This window comes from Hypomesus nipponensis, chromosome 5 (genome assembly GCF_054491055.1).
Source record: "Hypomesus nipponensis isolate SF chromosome 5, ASM5449105v1, whole genome shotgun sequence".
Classification (NCBI taxonomy): Eukaryota; Metazoa; Chordata; class Actinopteri; order Osmeriformes; family Osmeridae; genus Hypomesus; species Hypomesus nipponensis.
The window spans coordinates 12,340,703-12,358,133 of NC_140365.1; the positions used below are offsets into that span (position 1 = coordinate 12,340,703).

General features: G+C 38.3%; 1 protein-coding gene across 1 annotated transcript in view; it reads right to left on the bottom strand.

Annotated features, from left to right (window-relative positions):
* The window catches only part of sms (spermine synthase), a 107,646-nt gene that overhangs the window by 54,047 nt on the left and 36,168 nt on the right, over nucleotides 1–17,431 (bottom strand). Inside the window, exons 3-6 of the mRNA XM_084698115.1 lie at nucleotides 16,187–16,307; nucleotides 14,703–14,790; nucleotides 11,969–12,033; nucleotides 11,494–11,669 (exon numbers count right to left, since the gene is read on the bottom strand). Coding sequence (XP_084554241.1) covers nucleotides 11,494–11,669; nucleotides 11,969–12,033; nucleotides 14,703–14,790; nucleotides 16,187–16,307 — 450 coding nt within the window. The remainder of the gene's footprint in view (nucleotides 1–11,493; nucleotides 11,670–11,968; nucleotides 12,034–14,702; nucleotides 14,791–16,186; nucleotides 16,308–17,431) is intronic.

The window sequence follows — 17,431 nt, forward strand, 5'->3', positions numbered from 1 at the left end:
GGTTTTTTTCACAGGCAATGACTACATTTTGGACCATAAGTTTCATGTCCCTATAAATAAAGTATATCATTTATAATACGATTAGTGTATACTTTTTGTCCATCATAAACAAACAGACGTGTTCAAATCAAGGTATTTGAAAATAATGGGAAATGTCACAACAAGCACACACAAACACCCTGTTCAACGTTAAATACACCCCCAAGTGGCCAAAAATGTACATTACAGCAGTAATGCTAAACGTGACAACCATTTGCATATTTGAGGTCTCGATTTAACATAATTATTTATAGCGAAGTACTGGACACCGCATTAGCTCGCAATGTACAAAGAATCTAAGCCTGGATAAAAGCAGAGAATCTGATAAGAGCATCTGCTAAATGACAAATGTAAGTCATATTTCCCGCCCTGGCTAGAAGCAGAGCTCTGTGACGTAGAACAATGCCTTTCTTAAAGGGAGCTTGACAGCTTCTCGGTGCCACAAAACTCAAGGCTTAAAGTGGTGGAACGTTTAATTTTTTTTCCTAAAATCACACCTAAAAACTGGATTTATGAGAAAACTAATAGAGGTAACTGAAATCTGACTTCAGATTAGTTTAAGTTACGTTAGGTTACATAAGGAATTGAAAGAAAAACGGAGCAAAACTGAAATTTTTGGTCTGTCCTCCCTAATAAGGTCATAGTTTCCTGCTAGCACACGTAGATATCTCAGGAATTTAAGGTCGGCATAGCGACGGACGCATTGTGCTTCGGAACGGCATTGTGATGTCAGGTAGGACAGTATTTGGCCCTAGGACACTATTTGGCCTGACAGCTCCCTTACACAATTATGTAATTCTGAAGGTTATAACGTAGATAGGATCGTAAAATATGGATAGCCTATGCATTTGCAGTGCATTTGCTTAAGTACATGGCCCTTTGTGTGTAGTCAGGTAAGCGCTAAGTCATGACATTAGCGGCAACTGTAATTGTAAAACTAGACGTGGGTTGCAGCTGTGGGAGGTTTTATTTGTTCAGGTTTTTCCTATATCACCCCCAAACCTATTGTTTAAACCAGTGTTTTTCAACTTTTTTTGAGCCACGGCATATCTTTTACATTGGAAAAACTACCGACCAAAATGTTTCCGAAATGACACAGTAGCCTAATACAGTATATATAATTTGGGTGTGATCAAGCCTTCAGCAAGCACAACCATTGTTCTCTCTCATAAATTTTTTGTATTATTATTATTTATTTTCCCACCTCTAAAAAAACTTGGTCCCGATTGAGTTGCTTGTATTCGTAGTCGGCTTGAAAAAAGTTTTTGTGGCAAAAAGTGCCTTGTGTGCAAAAAGGGAAGTCAGTGCTAGCTTAACGTCCCTACGTCATTACACGTTAGCAACGACGCATAGATACAACGTTCTAGCAGAGAATGTCTAATATAGAGAGAACTGCCACTCTCGGGAAACTTCCGGGTTCTGAACTGGTTGAAGTTCCATGTGAGGGCGCTAACGAGCAAGTGCAGAATGAATGGAGGTCTATGGAGCTATACCCCTCAAAATCCACTTCTCAGGATATAATTTTTTGTCTAGTAATTTGAATTCGAAAGGGGAGGCAAAAAAATACACACTGCTGGCTTAGATTTTTTTTAAGTCGCCTTTCTGTTCTAAAAAGCTTTTGAAAATGTAATTGACGTCATACACATCGTACGACCAGAGCTACTGCTTTACGGCAAGCTCTGGTCACTTACTTTTTTCTCTCAGGGCATCGACAACAAAGCTGACAGGTTAGGCTCTTCCTGTCAATACACATGCTAGAAAGAGTTTTGGCTTGCTAATGTTGTTGCTAATGCTCTGACATTCTGATTCCGCTTTGGATGCCATCAAGCAAGAGCTCTGGTCGTATCAGTCCTTCACTAACCAATCAGCATTCATTAGCAGAATGCTAGCGTGTTATAGGCAACAACGACTCACCCTGTAAGAAATCAAAAGGACATAAGTACTCGTTCATTCAACTTTCGACCTATAATCCATGTTGAACATGCAAAAACTACAATCAAATCGGAGATTTATCAACGACAATCAGGCAAAAGAGACAAATTTAGCCGTTTAGCTCCATAGACTCCCATTCAACATGCACTCGCTCGCGATCACTCCCAGTGGAACTATTGTGGAACTGCAACCAAATTCGGTACAATGGGGCTTAATAGGGAGTGGCAAGGCTCTCCTTAAACAGGCTCTGGTTCTAGTAAGACAGACAGCGATATCAGCGAGCCCTCAGCATTAGTACCATAGCTAAAAGACGGAAGGAAAGGTGAGGCTACTTGGTTCCCCTTCGTTCTTTTGGTGAGCAGTCTCACAAGCCTGACTTACCCGGCGTCATCAAGCCAACTAGCTAAATACTTATTTAGCACTAGGGTTACTACCTGCATATACCTACAGCTGGCAGTTGTGTAGCTCCTAGATTCAGACCTAGTCCCGGTCAATTTTAGAGCTAGCTAACTACTAAACTTCTGCTGTGTGTTTGCTTTCTTCTTCTTTTTTTTAAACTTCTCCATCACCACAAGCTGTCAAATGAGTCATTAATTCTCTTGTCTCTAAGAAGGAATGAGGCAATTAGCTACCTACTGCCACCCGGACGAATATTAAATTTATCTGCCAGTCACCTTATTCCGGAAGTCACGATGGGCGCGGCCATCAGCGTATTCTAATTTCCGGTTCAGATACTTTCCACTTTATAACGGTACTAAAAGAGAATGTCTTAAACAGGCTTTGGTACTAATTTAAGGCAAATAAAGATGCCCAGCGTCAACTGTGCAGTTCGTGGCTGCCATAACAGCTGGAGAAAACAGAATCAGACCCTGTATTATCATTGTTTTGACCGTGGAAAGAAGAAGTCCAAAGTTGAGGATCTGCTTCCCTGGCTGAAGGTGCTGAATAAAAAAAAAACCCCACCAAAGTTTCCTTTTGTCTGCTCGTATCACTAACAACATAAAGTGTGTTATAAGAGATAAACTAGCTATATTGTAGTCTATGTTTTAGTGTTCTCAATTTATGATATTCGTAGATACAAGATTATATATATGTCGTCCAACACATCACATCGACACCTTAGTGAAATAGCAAAAATGGACTACTGTTTTCTGAAAGTAGATTTAATAATAATATCAGTGTATATAGAATTCCATTAAACAACAATTATTCATCACAATGTTAAATGAGAGCCGAGGGGGTATCTGTAACTATCCAAAATTACTCTCTGGGGTTCTGAGAGCTCGGAGAGGGCATTTCACGTAGACGAGGGAGTTCCAATGTGTCCGTTTTTTGGAAAACGGAGTAGCATAATTCGGCCTTAAAGTTCTCATGGGAGTCTACATGTCCTAAACTGGTGCCACATAGCTTACATAACCTAAATTATACTACCCTCATCTATTATACTGGATCAATCAATTCTGCCACAACATGAGTAAATGAGTATTCTCCAACATTTTAGAAAGCTTAAGGAAATGTAGGCCTATTTTTGACGTGGTGAAAGAACTGTGTAAGTGTAAGCATCGGAATGCTGAAAGTGACTTGACTTGAGTAAACTAGGGCCTATACATTGAAGAGAACTTGAGAGACCAAATCATTGATTCACTACGTGATCAATCATTAGAATGCAATCCCATCCCCCGATGGAATATTGCACCTTCCAAACAGCCTGAAGGATGTATTCAAGCTCAAACAAAAAAATGTATGCTGTTGTAACCCAGTAAAAGAAAGACCAGGTTACAAATTATTTGTTGTTTTAGATGGTTAAATTTAAATGTTAGAGCAAAACATTTTTTTTCTTTCTAACTAAACAAAAGTATTTACAATAAGCGTGATAATAATCACGTTTTAGAAATTGCATGATGAACACTTGAATTTATGCCAATCAGCTCACGGTGTGAGGTAACTCACTCCCCACGCTCAAGGTGAACGAACGTGAGCTTGCAAAGAGAATCAGTTGAAAACGAGGAGAGAAAGCTGAAACGTGAACGTAACGAAGAAAAGATATATACATATATGTTTGATTTTCATTGAATAATAAGTAATGTACATTATACATTATACTATCTTGACAAAAGATAGGAGAAGTATAAAGAAAATAATTGCGTAGTTGATTCGAGGATTTGGTGAGTGAGAATTAATGTGTTGTTAGCTATTTCCTTGCTATGTCAAGTTAGCCTGCTCGCTGTGTTAGGCAGGCTAGCCATTTGTTCACGCTATGTGCATTTTTCTTCTATGTGCGGTTAGTTGTTTTAATGTTATATTTTTCTGTAAATGCCTAGAACAGTTTATTATCTTATTAGTTTGACAGTAAGTTTTAAGAATATATATTTGAATGAATGTCTTCTGATCCTGTTGCAAAACAGGTCAGGTCTTTTGTGAGCGTAAGGGAGTGTAGGATTCAGTTCCAAGGATGGCGAGCCGCCCGACATAAGGATAGAGAAAAGACAAAGATTTGCATGCGAAGATTAATCTTTCCTTGGAAGGGACTGCTTTAAAGACAATTGTACTCCGGTGTGGTAGGAATCTAAACCAACCACAATAGCACCACATAGTGCAACCAACCAAGAGTACTTGCATTACTCCACATCCCTCATGTACATTTCAATGGTTGTCATACAGTCATTCTTTGTGCTCTTTTGAATTCAAATATTGTTTTTTTACATCTAGATTTATTTTGTTTATTTCAATTTGGTAACAAAATCTAATGTATTTTTATGTGGACAGGATATGTGGCCAGTATCCTTGTTCACAATAACTGTACCAGGGTGTCTGCAGGTAAACAAGTTAAATTTAAGACTTTTTAAGACCTTTTAATACCACTTCTAAATGAAATTTAAGACCAAACTTACAACGGAAATACAAATTAAAAGTGTAAATATACAGTAATCTTTCCAAATAAACACACTGATCTGTTCAAAATGAACAGTGTAGTAAAATAACAATAATCGGTTGAGTTTAAGAACATTGACTAAATGTGTAATTGCTCCGAGGTCAGATGGCATTGTTGGCTCCGCATTTCCTATCGTAATTTTTATTAATTTGTTTATTTGTCAGGGACAATGCAGCGCACATTATTACATACATAGATAATGTTGTAGATGTGTTGCATAAAAGGTTTTTAGCCAATAGGCTAATTTGCAACCCCAGTCCCTGGTCAGACCTTTCTAAAAAGTTAGGCAAATACAATTTACTGCATAGTGTGAGTAACACAATGATGCAGCAGTTGCAATATATTAGTATATCAACATTTCACAGATTCATGACCACATTACACACAACAGCACATCACGTAACAACACAACAAATTACAACAGGGACAACACAGACACACTGTGCTCCTGCCTTTATGGACCTGACTTAGTGGCTACATGTTTGGTTTTCTTTCAGCCAGTGTTTCATCTTTCTATTTAATGTTTTCAATTCGGTTTGTGTTTTTATTTCTGTTGGTAAATAATTCCATAAATGGGTCCCTATCACTGAAAAACATGATTGTCCGAAAGTGGTTTTGCGCACCTCTACTATGCAGTTGCCACCCACTGTAACATCCACCGTTGTAGCGTTGACATCGTTGCTAGCAATGGAAATGTTGGAGCAGAAACTAGCACTTACAGGCTTCTGGCGTGCCCTTCGTAGTCTCTGTGTTATTGCTCTGCACGTTCGTTCGATTCCATCGCTCTGATCCCCATTGTCCCAAGTTAAAAAAAATTCAGACACGCAGTTCACTTCATAAGCATTTCCAGGCACCAACCTTATACTCGTTCTTTTCAAGCCATTTGTAATTGAACTTTAATTTCCCCATGTTTTGTAAGTTGATTGGCTATAAACCATTGCTGTATTGCCGATGCTTTACGTCATCAAAATCTGCGCAGTAGGCTACGCTCTGACCTAACCATAGACAACGCAGCACAACAAAAATAAATATTCGACCTGACAGAACAGATTGCTTGCATTTTCGCAGTGACATGACACAAACAAATTTAAGACCCATCAAATCTGAATTTAAGACCAGCGGCCACCCTGTGTACATGTAAATTGTGATTGGGTGATACATTACTCAACATCTTTTGTTTAAATAAGGGTATTTTATTTTAAAGTGACACAAAGAATAATACAAGTTCTTAAACCAAGGTTAACGATTGTAGAGTCACAGTGTTTCCCCTAGGATTTTTTTTAGCAGTGGGGGCAGGTCAGGTGTAACCCCCCCCCCCCCCCCCAGCATACTTAAAGACACCTTAAAGTATGTTCTAAATGGCATAAATGCTGCCAATTAATAATTGACGTAACAACTTATTGTAAATGCAGTGGCCTAGCCTACAGATTAAGGTAGGCCACTCGGAAGCATGTACACTGTCTGCTTCATTTGATCTTGATGGGCTAAGCATTCTGTAGCAAATAATAACAATATACCCACTATTTATTCATTAAAACTAGGCTACTTAAGCATAATAATGCACCTAAAATACAAACGTGAGCAAGGGCAGCAATCGCTATTGAATCAACAGACGTGCAATTTCGCTAGCAGGGGAAGAAAACAAACAACGAAAATCACCAGTTAACTTAATTTAAATTTGCAAGAACTATAGACTAATACAATAACAGGCTTAAATGAACTGACAACATAAGTTAGACAACTTTCAGTTCTCAAGGACGCACATGCGCAATCTCAACTGCGCTGTGAAGCGCGTCTGTGCTATTCTCCGTGGGGCCGCCACGGTAAAATCAACATAGGGGAAACACTGAGTAATTTTGATCATTAATCACATTTTAAGGCTCTGTGGTAGAACCTAGACTGAAGAGAACCTTTAGATATATCTTTAAGAAATAAAGTTCCATAAAGTGGTTCTATAAGTGTTACACTGTGCACAATGCAATTCCCGAGATTAGCCTATTAATTCTACACTTTGGGTCACCTATGTTGTCAGATGATCTGCGAAAGAAGTATGTGGATTTGTGCAAAAATACTTATTTAAATGAATTCCCATTTTAGTCATGGTCACCTTTCCTTGATATTTTAAAGCTTAGCAAATATCAGTTAAAACATGTGTGGCAAAGATATTTTGAAGTCATTTATTCATTTAGTTTGAGATGTGAATACAAAAAGTTAATAGCCTTAATCAAGTCCAAACCATGACCTTCTGCAGTGTTTTGAATTGAATGTTGATTTGAAATGAATTGATTTGAATGTAGGCCAAAAACGGTTGAAACAGTCAGCAATTTGTTCCAAAGTCATAATTGTGGCAGTATTGCCCTTTTTTAGGGATAAGTAAAAAAACAAAACAAAAAAAAACAACCATAACGTTCTTGAAACACCGCTCTGCTGGTTTACGCTTATTTTTGCAACTTAACTTCAGTTTTACGATCACCTGGTCTGGGCTGCTTCAGTTCTCCGTGTGCGTGCACAATCTAGGTTTATTCAAGTCTGGTTTGAATTTGCGTTGATTGTTTGTGGAATGGAGCATTCATGGAACGGCATGAGCCTCAAGTCTAAATTGATGTTAACCAGGGCTGGACTGGCCATCTGGCATACCGGTGCATTTCCCGGTGGGCCGACTCACTTTTGGGCTTAATTGCCGAGATAATTTATAGGCTGTTTTTTGCCGCACCGGCCCATAAACAACTGACAGCGGCCCATTGGTTAATTTTCTTAATATCACCTCCGACCGGCCCTGAGACACGAGCTGTAGTACACTAATGCTTATGCTGGACGTTTGGCATCGTTAAAATGGGAGCACCAAAGCGGGAGAAAAGATTACAAATCTACAGGCGAATGTCTCACTGTGTAATAGGGCTGTCCCCGACTAAGATTTTCTTTGGTCGACCAAGACTCGACTAAAACGTCTGAAAATCGACTAGTCAAAATTTGAAACGCTTTTTTTTTTTCTTCACAAAAAATAAAAACATACATTTACACAATCTGACTCAATGGCTGCAGGACATTGCAGATTCAGCCGCTAATAGCCTACTAATAATAAGACTCGTATCACCAGTCCTGTTGTAACCGAATGCCTATAGTATTTAGTATGTACTACAAATTAAAAATATTGTGTGTTTAACATGCAAATCATCAGAGGGCGCTTATCACTGCCTGAAAACATACAGCGTGCAAACTTACGTAGAAGCTGAGTAGGGAACGATGCAACAGATAAATATTTAGTTGTCTTGGCCGGAGAAGAATGTAATTTGATTTGGATGTGATTCTTATCATTAATAAATATTCATTTTTCAACCCAGCACGTTAGCATGAGCGAAGTAGGGCTAGGCCAACTTACGTTTTTCAGGTGGTAGGAAGGCTACATCATATTCAACGTCAAACTATGAAAAATAAACCATTGTTGGCAGAGTTTGCATTCAACATTTTTCGAGTCACCCGTTACTTTGTAAATGTAAATGTACTTTAATGAAATGCTGCCATACCACAGATTTCTTTGCCATTTTGACTAATAACACCGACAAAGTAGGCTATGGCGGAGTTTGCAGTTCTGCAGCCAGTTGTGCTCCTGCCGTGTGCAAAATACCAAACCAAAACAAAGCGCAGATTTACGAAAGGGAAAACAGTGACACCTTTTCTTTTAAATTAGATATTTTTAAAGTTGCTTTATTTGTCTTAAATAATATAATCTACAATTTCTGTGGAACATTTAGTTAATTCAGTAATGATGAGACAAGCGGGAATCAGATCTCACACTTACCTTACGGCAGCTCAGACTGAAAAAATCTTAGTCGGCCAAGAGCATATTGACCAGAAAATTGACTAGTCGACTGAGTGGGGACAGCCCTAATGTCAAAGATTTTGGACATGTTTGCAGGGCTCCAGACTAACTTTTTTACTCGGAGCACAGTAGCCCGACTGAATTTTTTTGGAGCGCAAGCTAAAAATTTAGGAGCACACCTTGTATTGACCTGCAATGCATTAATTAATGTAACTAGAGAGGGTACAATTCAGTGGCAATTTTAGACCCTTTTTAGGAGTGCTCAAGCACCCCTAAATTTAATCTAAAAAAATAATAATATGTATTTTTTTATATTGTTTATTATAAATTGATGCTGGTAGTTCATGAAGAAAGGGACATCCTTAGTTTTTTAATTCATTCAATATTTTGCATAATAATACATAAATGTATTAATTGTTATCCAGTGAAATTAGGGATTTATATTAGCAAGGGAGTTTACATTTAGCACTTCTGCAAGGCACTGTATTCATGTCACATTCTCATTGGGGGCTGAGCACCCCTAAAGGTCTGATCCTAGAATCGCCCCTGGTACAATTTCTGGGGAAATTGTGTGGTGTGCCTGCGTCGGTTGCAGATGGATCCGTTTTTTACTGTCATTTTTACAACTGATCTACAGCGACGCACCATAAGCTTGAGTTTAATACATTATTCAATGTGACATTACGTACTGTACATGCAAGTCTTAGCTAAATGACTTAAATGTATGATGCACCTTTCGATCAGTCCTCCGACACCACAACACAATACTTCCTGAGTATAACAGCGCAACAGCTTAAACACAGCCAGGGATACAGTAGCAACGCTAGTGCTAAATAAGTATTTAGCTGCTAGGCTCCATGACGCCGGGTAAGAAGGGCTAGTGAAACTGCTCACCAAAATAACGAAGGGGAACCCACTTGTCTGGCAGATTAAGACATGTTTGTAGGAACCTAGCGAAAAATAGCCAAAACTTTTAGCTAGGTTTATAGATACCTAGCGAAAAATAGCCTCAACTTTCCTGGACTTTTAGCTACGGTACTATTGCAGAAGGAAAGCTGATATCGCTGTCTTACTAGAACGTCGTATCTATGCGTTGTTGCTAACGTGTGCTGACATTGTGCACACCCAATAAATTCCAAATTTGTAGGTCGCACATGCGTGAGTGCTTTAAAAAATGCTCGCACTGTCTCAAAAACTGGTCGCAAAATGCGACCATTTGGTCGCAGTCTGGAGCCCTGCATGTTTGGGGCTGTAGCTGCTTCAAAATCAGCATTACCTGTAAAGGAAGGAGGAGAGGTGGCTGGCTCAGAGAAGCAGAAACAATATACTGACAGGGTCAGGGAAGAAGCCAAGGAGGAGGAGAGTGACCATGACAGGGCCATGGGAGCGAGTGAGGAAAAGATGGGAGAGTAGTTGACGACGTGGTAAAGAGTAGACAAATTAACAGGGACTCTCTGGAAGGGAGGGAGGTTGTGTGTGTGTGTGTGTGTGTGTTGTGTGCGCCTCATGTCATAACTGCAAAAATCCAATAACATGAATAATACTGAATGAAGTACTGAAGGGGAAAATTATGGGCATATTCCACGCTCACATAACCGATTTGTTGTAGGCTAGCCGTTATATAAGAAATAAAATAAATTATCAATTTATCTAAATTGGAGGACAAAGTATTACTAGGTTACCCTATTTCAACCACGGCAGCCACCAAGCATTGGTAAAATTGTATCAAAAGGTATCTGTATAGTATTGAATATAAGAAGTATTAACATAATATACCATGAAAAAAACTCCATGAAGGAAACAACTGTTTGCTTATTACTATGAAGGTTTTGTTTAAATTGGTTGTGGTATTTTCCAATCACCCCTTTCTCTCTCTGTCTCTAGTCAGGCCAGGCTGTGGAGATAGAAGTCAAGGAGACAGCCAGGGAAGAACAGGCTACAGAATACTTTGCCTTTCCTGATCCTGCTATCCTGCAAACATTTAAAAAAATATCATCCCAAACAAGACACAAATAACCCCAATACAATATCAAATATCAATAATAATAAAATAAAAAATACCATAAATATACAAATCATAACTTTAAGAATTAAGTTAAAGATCAACAGAAGTCTTGAGACCCCTCTTGAAGGTTCCAAAACTATCACATGAACGCAGAACACTAGGCAACTCTTATCATAGAATGCACGCATATTTTAAGAATCTTTCAATGGGAATTTATCTAATACCCACATTCATATCTTCAACCATTTTCAATTTCAATATATGATATCAGTTGAAAGTTTACAATCGGCACTTTCATAATCTGTCAAAAAAAACTGAGAAATGACCTTGCCGGCAGTATTTTACAAGACAATGTTACAAATGTTATGATAAAACATTTGAATTTGGAGAGACAAATCTGACGTTGAACGATATCCTTGTTGAAATTACAATAACTGTTTGCCCATTTCACATGGTGCATAATTACCCCCAACTAGGTCTACTTACCGCAGAAGAGTTTGTGTAGTTGTACATTTTCAGTGTACAACTTTCAGGTTCAAACAGCAAGTTTGAAATTAAAAATATTTTTATAAATATGAAATTATAAACCCTGCAATTTCAAAATACAAACTAAAAGTGACTGTACATCATTTGAATTAGCATTTGTGCAAACAGATGGGATACAATAATAATATTTTATATAATGCCCCATTGTGAAAATTCACAAGTAATGAAGGCATTGTTACACCTTATATGAAATTCATGAATGTGTTGTATTTTACTTACTGACATCCCCGTTGAGGATTAGGATATTGCCGAACTGCTGGGAGTGCATGATCTTAATGTTCTGGTAAGCTGAGTCCTCATCATAGACAACCCGGTCTATGTCATACTCCACCAGCCTGCCGTCAGCAGTGGGCCAGTATCGATCAACAACCGCCCCTCGTGAAAGAGCAGGCAGCCTTAGGAGTGAGCAAAGAGGGAGGGGAAGACATATCTAGAATTGTTATCAACAGCTATCTGATGAGACATCCCCTTGTTGTTATTTGTTTTGTACACTCCATGGCCACCAAGTGTAGAATTATCCAAGCTAAAAAGCTCTTAAGATAAAAGATAAGATAAGTAAGATAAGTTAAAAACAGACCTTACTTATTGATAAAAATCGTTATAAATATTGTTATCGGTTATATGGGCTTTCATATGCAACTTCTAATAATGTAATGTGGCAACTTTTTGGGGATATTTATCACAAAAGGCATACCTCTTGATCCTCCTAATGTTGCCATGTAGGAGACTCTTCAACTTGTTTTCCAGTGAATTCAAAAGCTAGGACAAAAGAGGAAGAGGTATTTGAGTTATGTATGGTAGGTACCAATAAAAACTCAATACTGTTAGTGTCGGAGCCAGTACATATTTCTTGTAGGGTGCAGATTTAATATATCTATGGATTTCCAATTTAATCAGCAGACCATTTGGAGCATGGTCTGTTCAGAAGTGCAACAGTACGCTACATAAGTCCACAATAATTATTTAAAAAATGTTTGCCTTTTGCCAGAGACTTGGTTGTGAGTAGGTTTAAAGTAGCCAATTCATATTTCTAATGCTTCCACATTACAAAACATACTTTGAGACTTAAGTGTAAGTTTACAATAATACTGTTTGAGATCATGACAACCTTGACTGTAAAGAGATCAAATGTAAACTGTTGAGGATAAGCGTCAATTTCTAAGTCTTGTTTGAGAGAACTAGGTATTTTTTATAATATAATTATTAATAATAGTGCCTGTGATGCCTGTGCCCATAAAGCAGTGGGTAATTAAGATGTTGGTTGCTGTAGTTGATTAGCTGCTTAACACTAAAAGCACCAAGACGTTTTCAATGTGAATTTCTATCTAAGAGAAGCTCAGCTAAATGTTGATGAAAATGGAGGTCTTTGGCTGTACAAGAAAGTTTGCCAATAAATTCACAAAACGCAACGTGGTGATGTCCATTCTGTAAGTATTTGACTACAAACTTGTCTAACAAATCAGGAATAAAGAACAAGTCAAGACTAACTGTGCCAAAACCTTGTTCAGTGGTTGGGATACGTCACAAATATACGCGTGCAGCAATCTGATGGCGCCAAAGGATGAATTGCCACTTTGAACAATTCTATTGGAATGCAAGAACACTCCAATGTGTCATCCACCTTATAATGACAGTTGATGGACTGCAGAAAGCATCGCCTTGTTCAAACCATGAGTCTACGTGTTAGCTTCAACCATAAAAATACCACATCTTCTTTGTCTAAAACATTGTAATGGTGACAATGGAAGACTCAAAATGATAATGAGATGCAGTTACCGACTTCGACACCAAGAGGGCAGTCTTGCCTACACAAAAAGGCTTTGAGGAGAAACTGCATCAGTATATAAAGTAGTGGTGGGCATAGATTACTTTTTAAATCTAGATACATTTTACTGTAATCTTGGAATTAATCTAGATTAAAATGGCTCATTTGAATTCCGCCAAAGGCATTCAGAATGTGTGCTACCCAAATGACTAAAAGTAAGTATTTGAGAACGGGTTTTTCAAGCCAGGTGAGCGAGGAGATTAGTTATCTTTGCTGATAGAGCTGTGCTGACGGGCTTGCCTCGGTTGCACTCAAACATAGTAGTTTGACGACAACGCTTCCCCTGCGCTACATCAGTGCTTGGCTCGGCATCTTCCGCATTAACTAAGGGAAGCTTTGCGTTTAGGTGGTATTTGACACTGGGAGAACTCCTACAGTAAACTAATTCTGCATTGCACAAACCCTTAGTCTTGTCGAGGTTGCCATTAGGAAGCTTAGTAATAATACATTTTCCCTGAAGCAAACCCGGCAGCTTCATAGCTGTATCCATGTTGGCACGTCACGTTTTATGTAATAATTTCATACACAAGGTATACGCAAACGTTAGAAGACTCGTTCTTGCCCCCTACAGTGCAATTCGGCTAGGTATACATCCGCGCTAAAATATCAAGGTGAAAGTCATCATAGTTTGCGTAGTATAGACCCAGCTCCCAACCCAACTTTGAGGGTAGATTAACGGCGTTTTTTTTTTTTTTTTTTATCGCCCGATAAGAGTCTCACGTCAACACAGCCATAAAATGGCTGAATGCGCAGCTGGCAGCAATTTACCAGAAAATAGCTTTAAGATAGCTTTTCCCAGTCTGAAAATTGAAAAATGTTAAAATACTGGGTGATAAACACATGACTAGGAAAAGGCAAGAAAACAAGGTCCTGCAATCTGAACGAGTGCGAATATAGTACATATTTTTCTCTTCAATGGGGTCAAATGACGGCGCTTCTAGTGTTAAATGTAACAAGCATGCAGAAACACTCAGGTGACTGGCACAGAGAAATACACTTCTGGTGGAAACAGCCTCATGCCTGAATTTAAGCATTACGGCACTTCGATGCCAGTGCATTTTTTTGCCTTAATAAAGAGCATGGCTTAACACAAATCAGACTATTAATCTGAAAATGTTTGACCAATTATTACAAAACGTGCAAGATATATTTCATAACCATGATGAACCACAGGTGCAAAAGTTTGGGAAATCCCTCAATAGGTCCATCAAGTCGGCTATAAAATCTGTGGTTCTTTTTTCAAATCCCTATCTTTGGGGATAATTTTTATTAAGTTGCTGAAACATCCACAAAATGTTTTCAAAACTGACCAATAGGGGGAAATAGCATTGTCATAGGATTGATGCAAGTGTCATACACATCAATAAGTTTAAATAAGTCAATTTATCACAAAACTTGGTAGATATTTATAGAGAACTAAGTTTGTAATGTATTGAAATTGCCCAAAACTGAGTGTTTTTCAACACTCAGTTCTTGTTCTTGTCAGTTCTAGCCAAAACTTGGGTATGATATTGCAAAGTTGACATTTAACAAAGACGCTGTTATTCTCAACAAATATTTTTTGTCTTTATGCAATGAAAATTGCATGTTCGACATAACCTACATTGTCTACTTGCCCTATGTTGTCCCCTTCACAACACTGCAAGTCCAGGGTGACCAAACCATGGGAGTGCACACGCAGAACTACAAACCTGTGGATGAGAAAGAAGAGGGGTGGGTCCACTTAATTCATGGAATTCATTATTTATTGAACTTAAGGATATAAAGAGTGGATGAATAAAACATCTGTCTATGTGAAACTGCGAGCTTACAGCAGGGTATCAATTTTGTTCATGCAAATAATATATATATCAACATTAAAATTGTTCAGCTTCACACATCTGGATGAAGAGCATTTTTTTGGACAATGTTTTCACCATTGCATAAATTAAATAGCCTTAAATGTGCCTTTCACTTTATTAGTCTGGCTTTTCAAAGAAAAAAATCTGTTACAGAACTACAATAAAAAAATACTTATTGAACACTAAACATTTCTTCAGTGAGCCATCTTTGAAGCTACTTGAATAGCCTGTATTAGGCCTATAACTGACTGCTGAAAGAATGTAACGTACTATGTACGCCTACAATAAAAAAGTGCATTGAAAAGAGTGCAAAAATTTGGACGAACTCAGAACAAATTAAGATTTGTCCGAGACATAAGCCTACTTCGGTAGATGATGAGCCCTAAACATTTGCATTGGCTATTTGGCTGTTGTAAAGGCCAATGCTTCGCGGTGCTAAACCCCAGGTTAAAGTTGTAGGAAAGTCGGCAAGATAAGACGAGAGCACTGGCTGTGCTTCATTCTTGGACACTTTGAAATGTGTCCTCACTGCCGACATGTTTGCTGTGTTTATAAAGTACGCATGCCTAACTCCACGCTAGTTGTTATTTGATTGAGTCATTAAAAACGTAATTGTTTGGTAAAATGTATTCACTCTTTTCACTCATTAGGCCTTAATAATTTAGGTTGCCAAACACTTGGTGCATACCTAGTCATTGTATTAAACCCACCCCATATCACTAAGCCTTTGGATAATGAAAATTAAGAGGTTCCAGACTAATACACATACACATGTGAAATGATCTGGCAATGCCAGGCTAGGTACTCTGTACCATCATGTAATGTCATGTAATGGTTGATCGGCCTATATGTTAATGATCTAATAGCCTGACCTGCAAATCGCAAAAATAACTGATGATACTGCGGACATATACATTGCGCTCAAGCCCAAACATCAAACTCAACAAGAACCAAATCCCTTAGATCATAAGCACAAAGGGTTGTCAGCTTATCAGAATGTGGCGAAGGTGAACAGATAATATACTTTAACCCGAATCAATTGTATTCCGAAAGACCACTGCACCACAGGAACACACGTAGTGTTTCATGTTGGAAACCCTGAATATCTATACTGTGTAAGTGTCACAAAGTTTGAAAAACATACCACTTTCCATTGCACAGGACTAAAAAACAGTACCTACAATTTAAAGGTTTTTTTAAATCCTAGAAAAAATAATGGAAATTAAACAGATACGTGCTTGCTTACCTGCCATTCTTTCCAATGAAGGTAGCTAGGTATCCATGCCCCTCAGTATCATGAACTGTCTCTGTCATTTCCTGCTCTTGAAATATGGGCTGCAACCCATGCACTGTGGAAGAACAGTTAGCTAAAACCAAAAAGAAAGAAAAAATGTTAAACTGAAAATGAACACATTATAATCCTATATACAGTGCAGTCATTAATTGCCCCTGGAACTTCTAGAACTGCAACGTGGGAATGACTTGTAAGATAGTTTCAGCAAGGTGCGGACAATATAAATGGTACAGAAATACAATTAGCCCTAGGGTATGGAATTTGACAACACTGTGCTGACCACAGTAGAGCCTTCCGGAAAGAAGATTTGTCACAGCCCCATTCACACCAGGCATGGCATAGAATTATACGGAACTTGGCAAGCATTTTTCTGCATCCTCATAACCAGTATTGCAGAGATGGAGGAGAGCCTCATTTTTGGGCTTCATTGTTTGGTTTTATCCCACACTATTTCAGATGTTTACAGAGACTTAAATGTCAAATGCAGCATGGAAGTGTGTAGTCATGCAAGTACAAATTCTAACCAGGTTGGTTAGAATTGTGAAATATATGTAATGTAGGCCAACAAAAGAGTATTCAGCCATGTAACAATTATAGTAGCTGACAACAGATATTGAACTACGTTTTCTTGCGCTCCCATAAACATAGTATTGAAAGCTACATATTAGCTCTTCTTCCATTGCAAAGCACTGCAAAAGTTGGAAAAATTCCACATTACGATACAGCTGCCATACCCCCCCCTTCAAAACCCTTCTCCTCATGAACCATAGATCCAATCGACTTGAAATTTGTTACAGATGTGTAGAATACATGTTTTTATAAAGGGTCAAATTGAATAAGAAATGCGATACAAAATGGCTGAAAGAAGTGTATTTATGTAAATGTCCAAATTGCCTCAATATTTTTTTGTTAATAAATCAAATATAATTTTGAGTGATTGTATTTCAAACCTAATAGGGTTCAAGACGACATCAATCTCTAGTACCATAAACAATTTCACCTTGGTATGTCAATATATGATTAAATTCAATTGAATTGCTCCATAGTGCGCGCTCCAAGTTCTCACAGACTCATCCAGCCCGTTGACACTAGGGTGACCACCTGTCCCGCTTTGCGTTGTGTCGCACAGCATTTTCAACCCTTGTTCCCAACGTCGCATATTGAAAATGCTGTGCTATACAGTGCAAAGAGGAACAG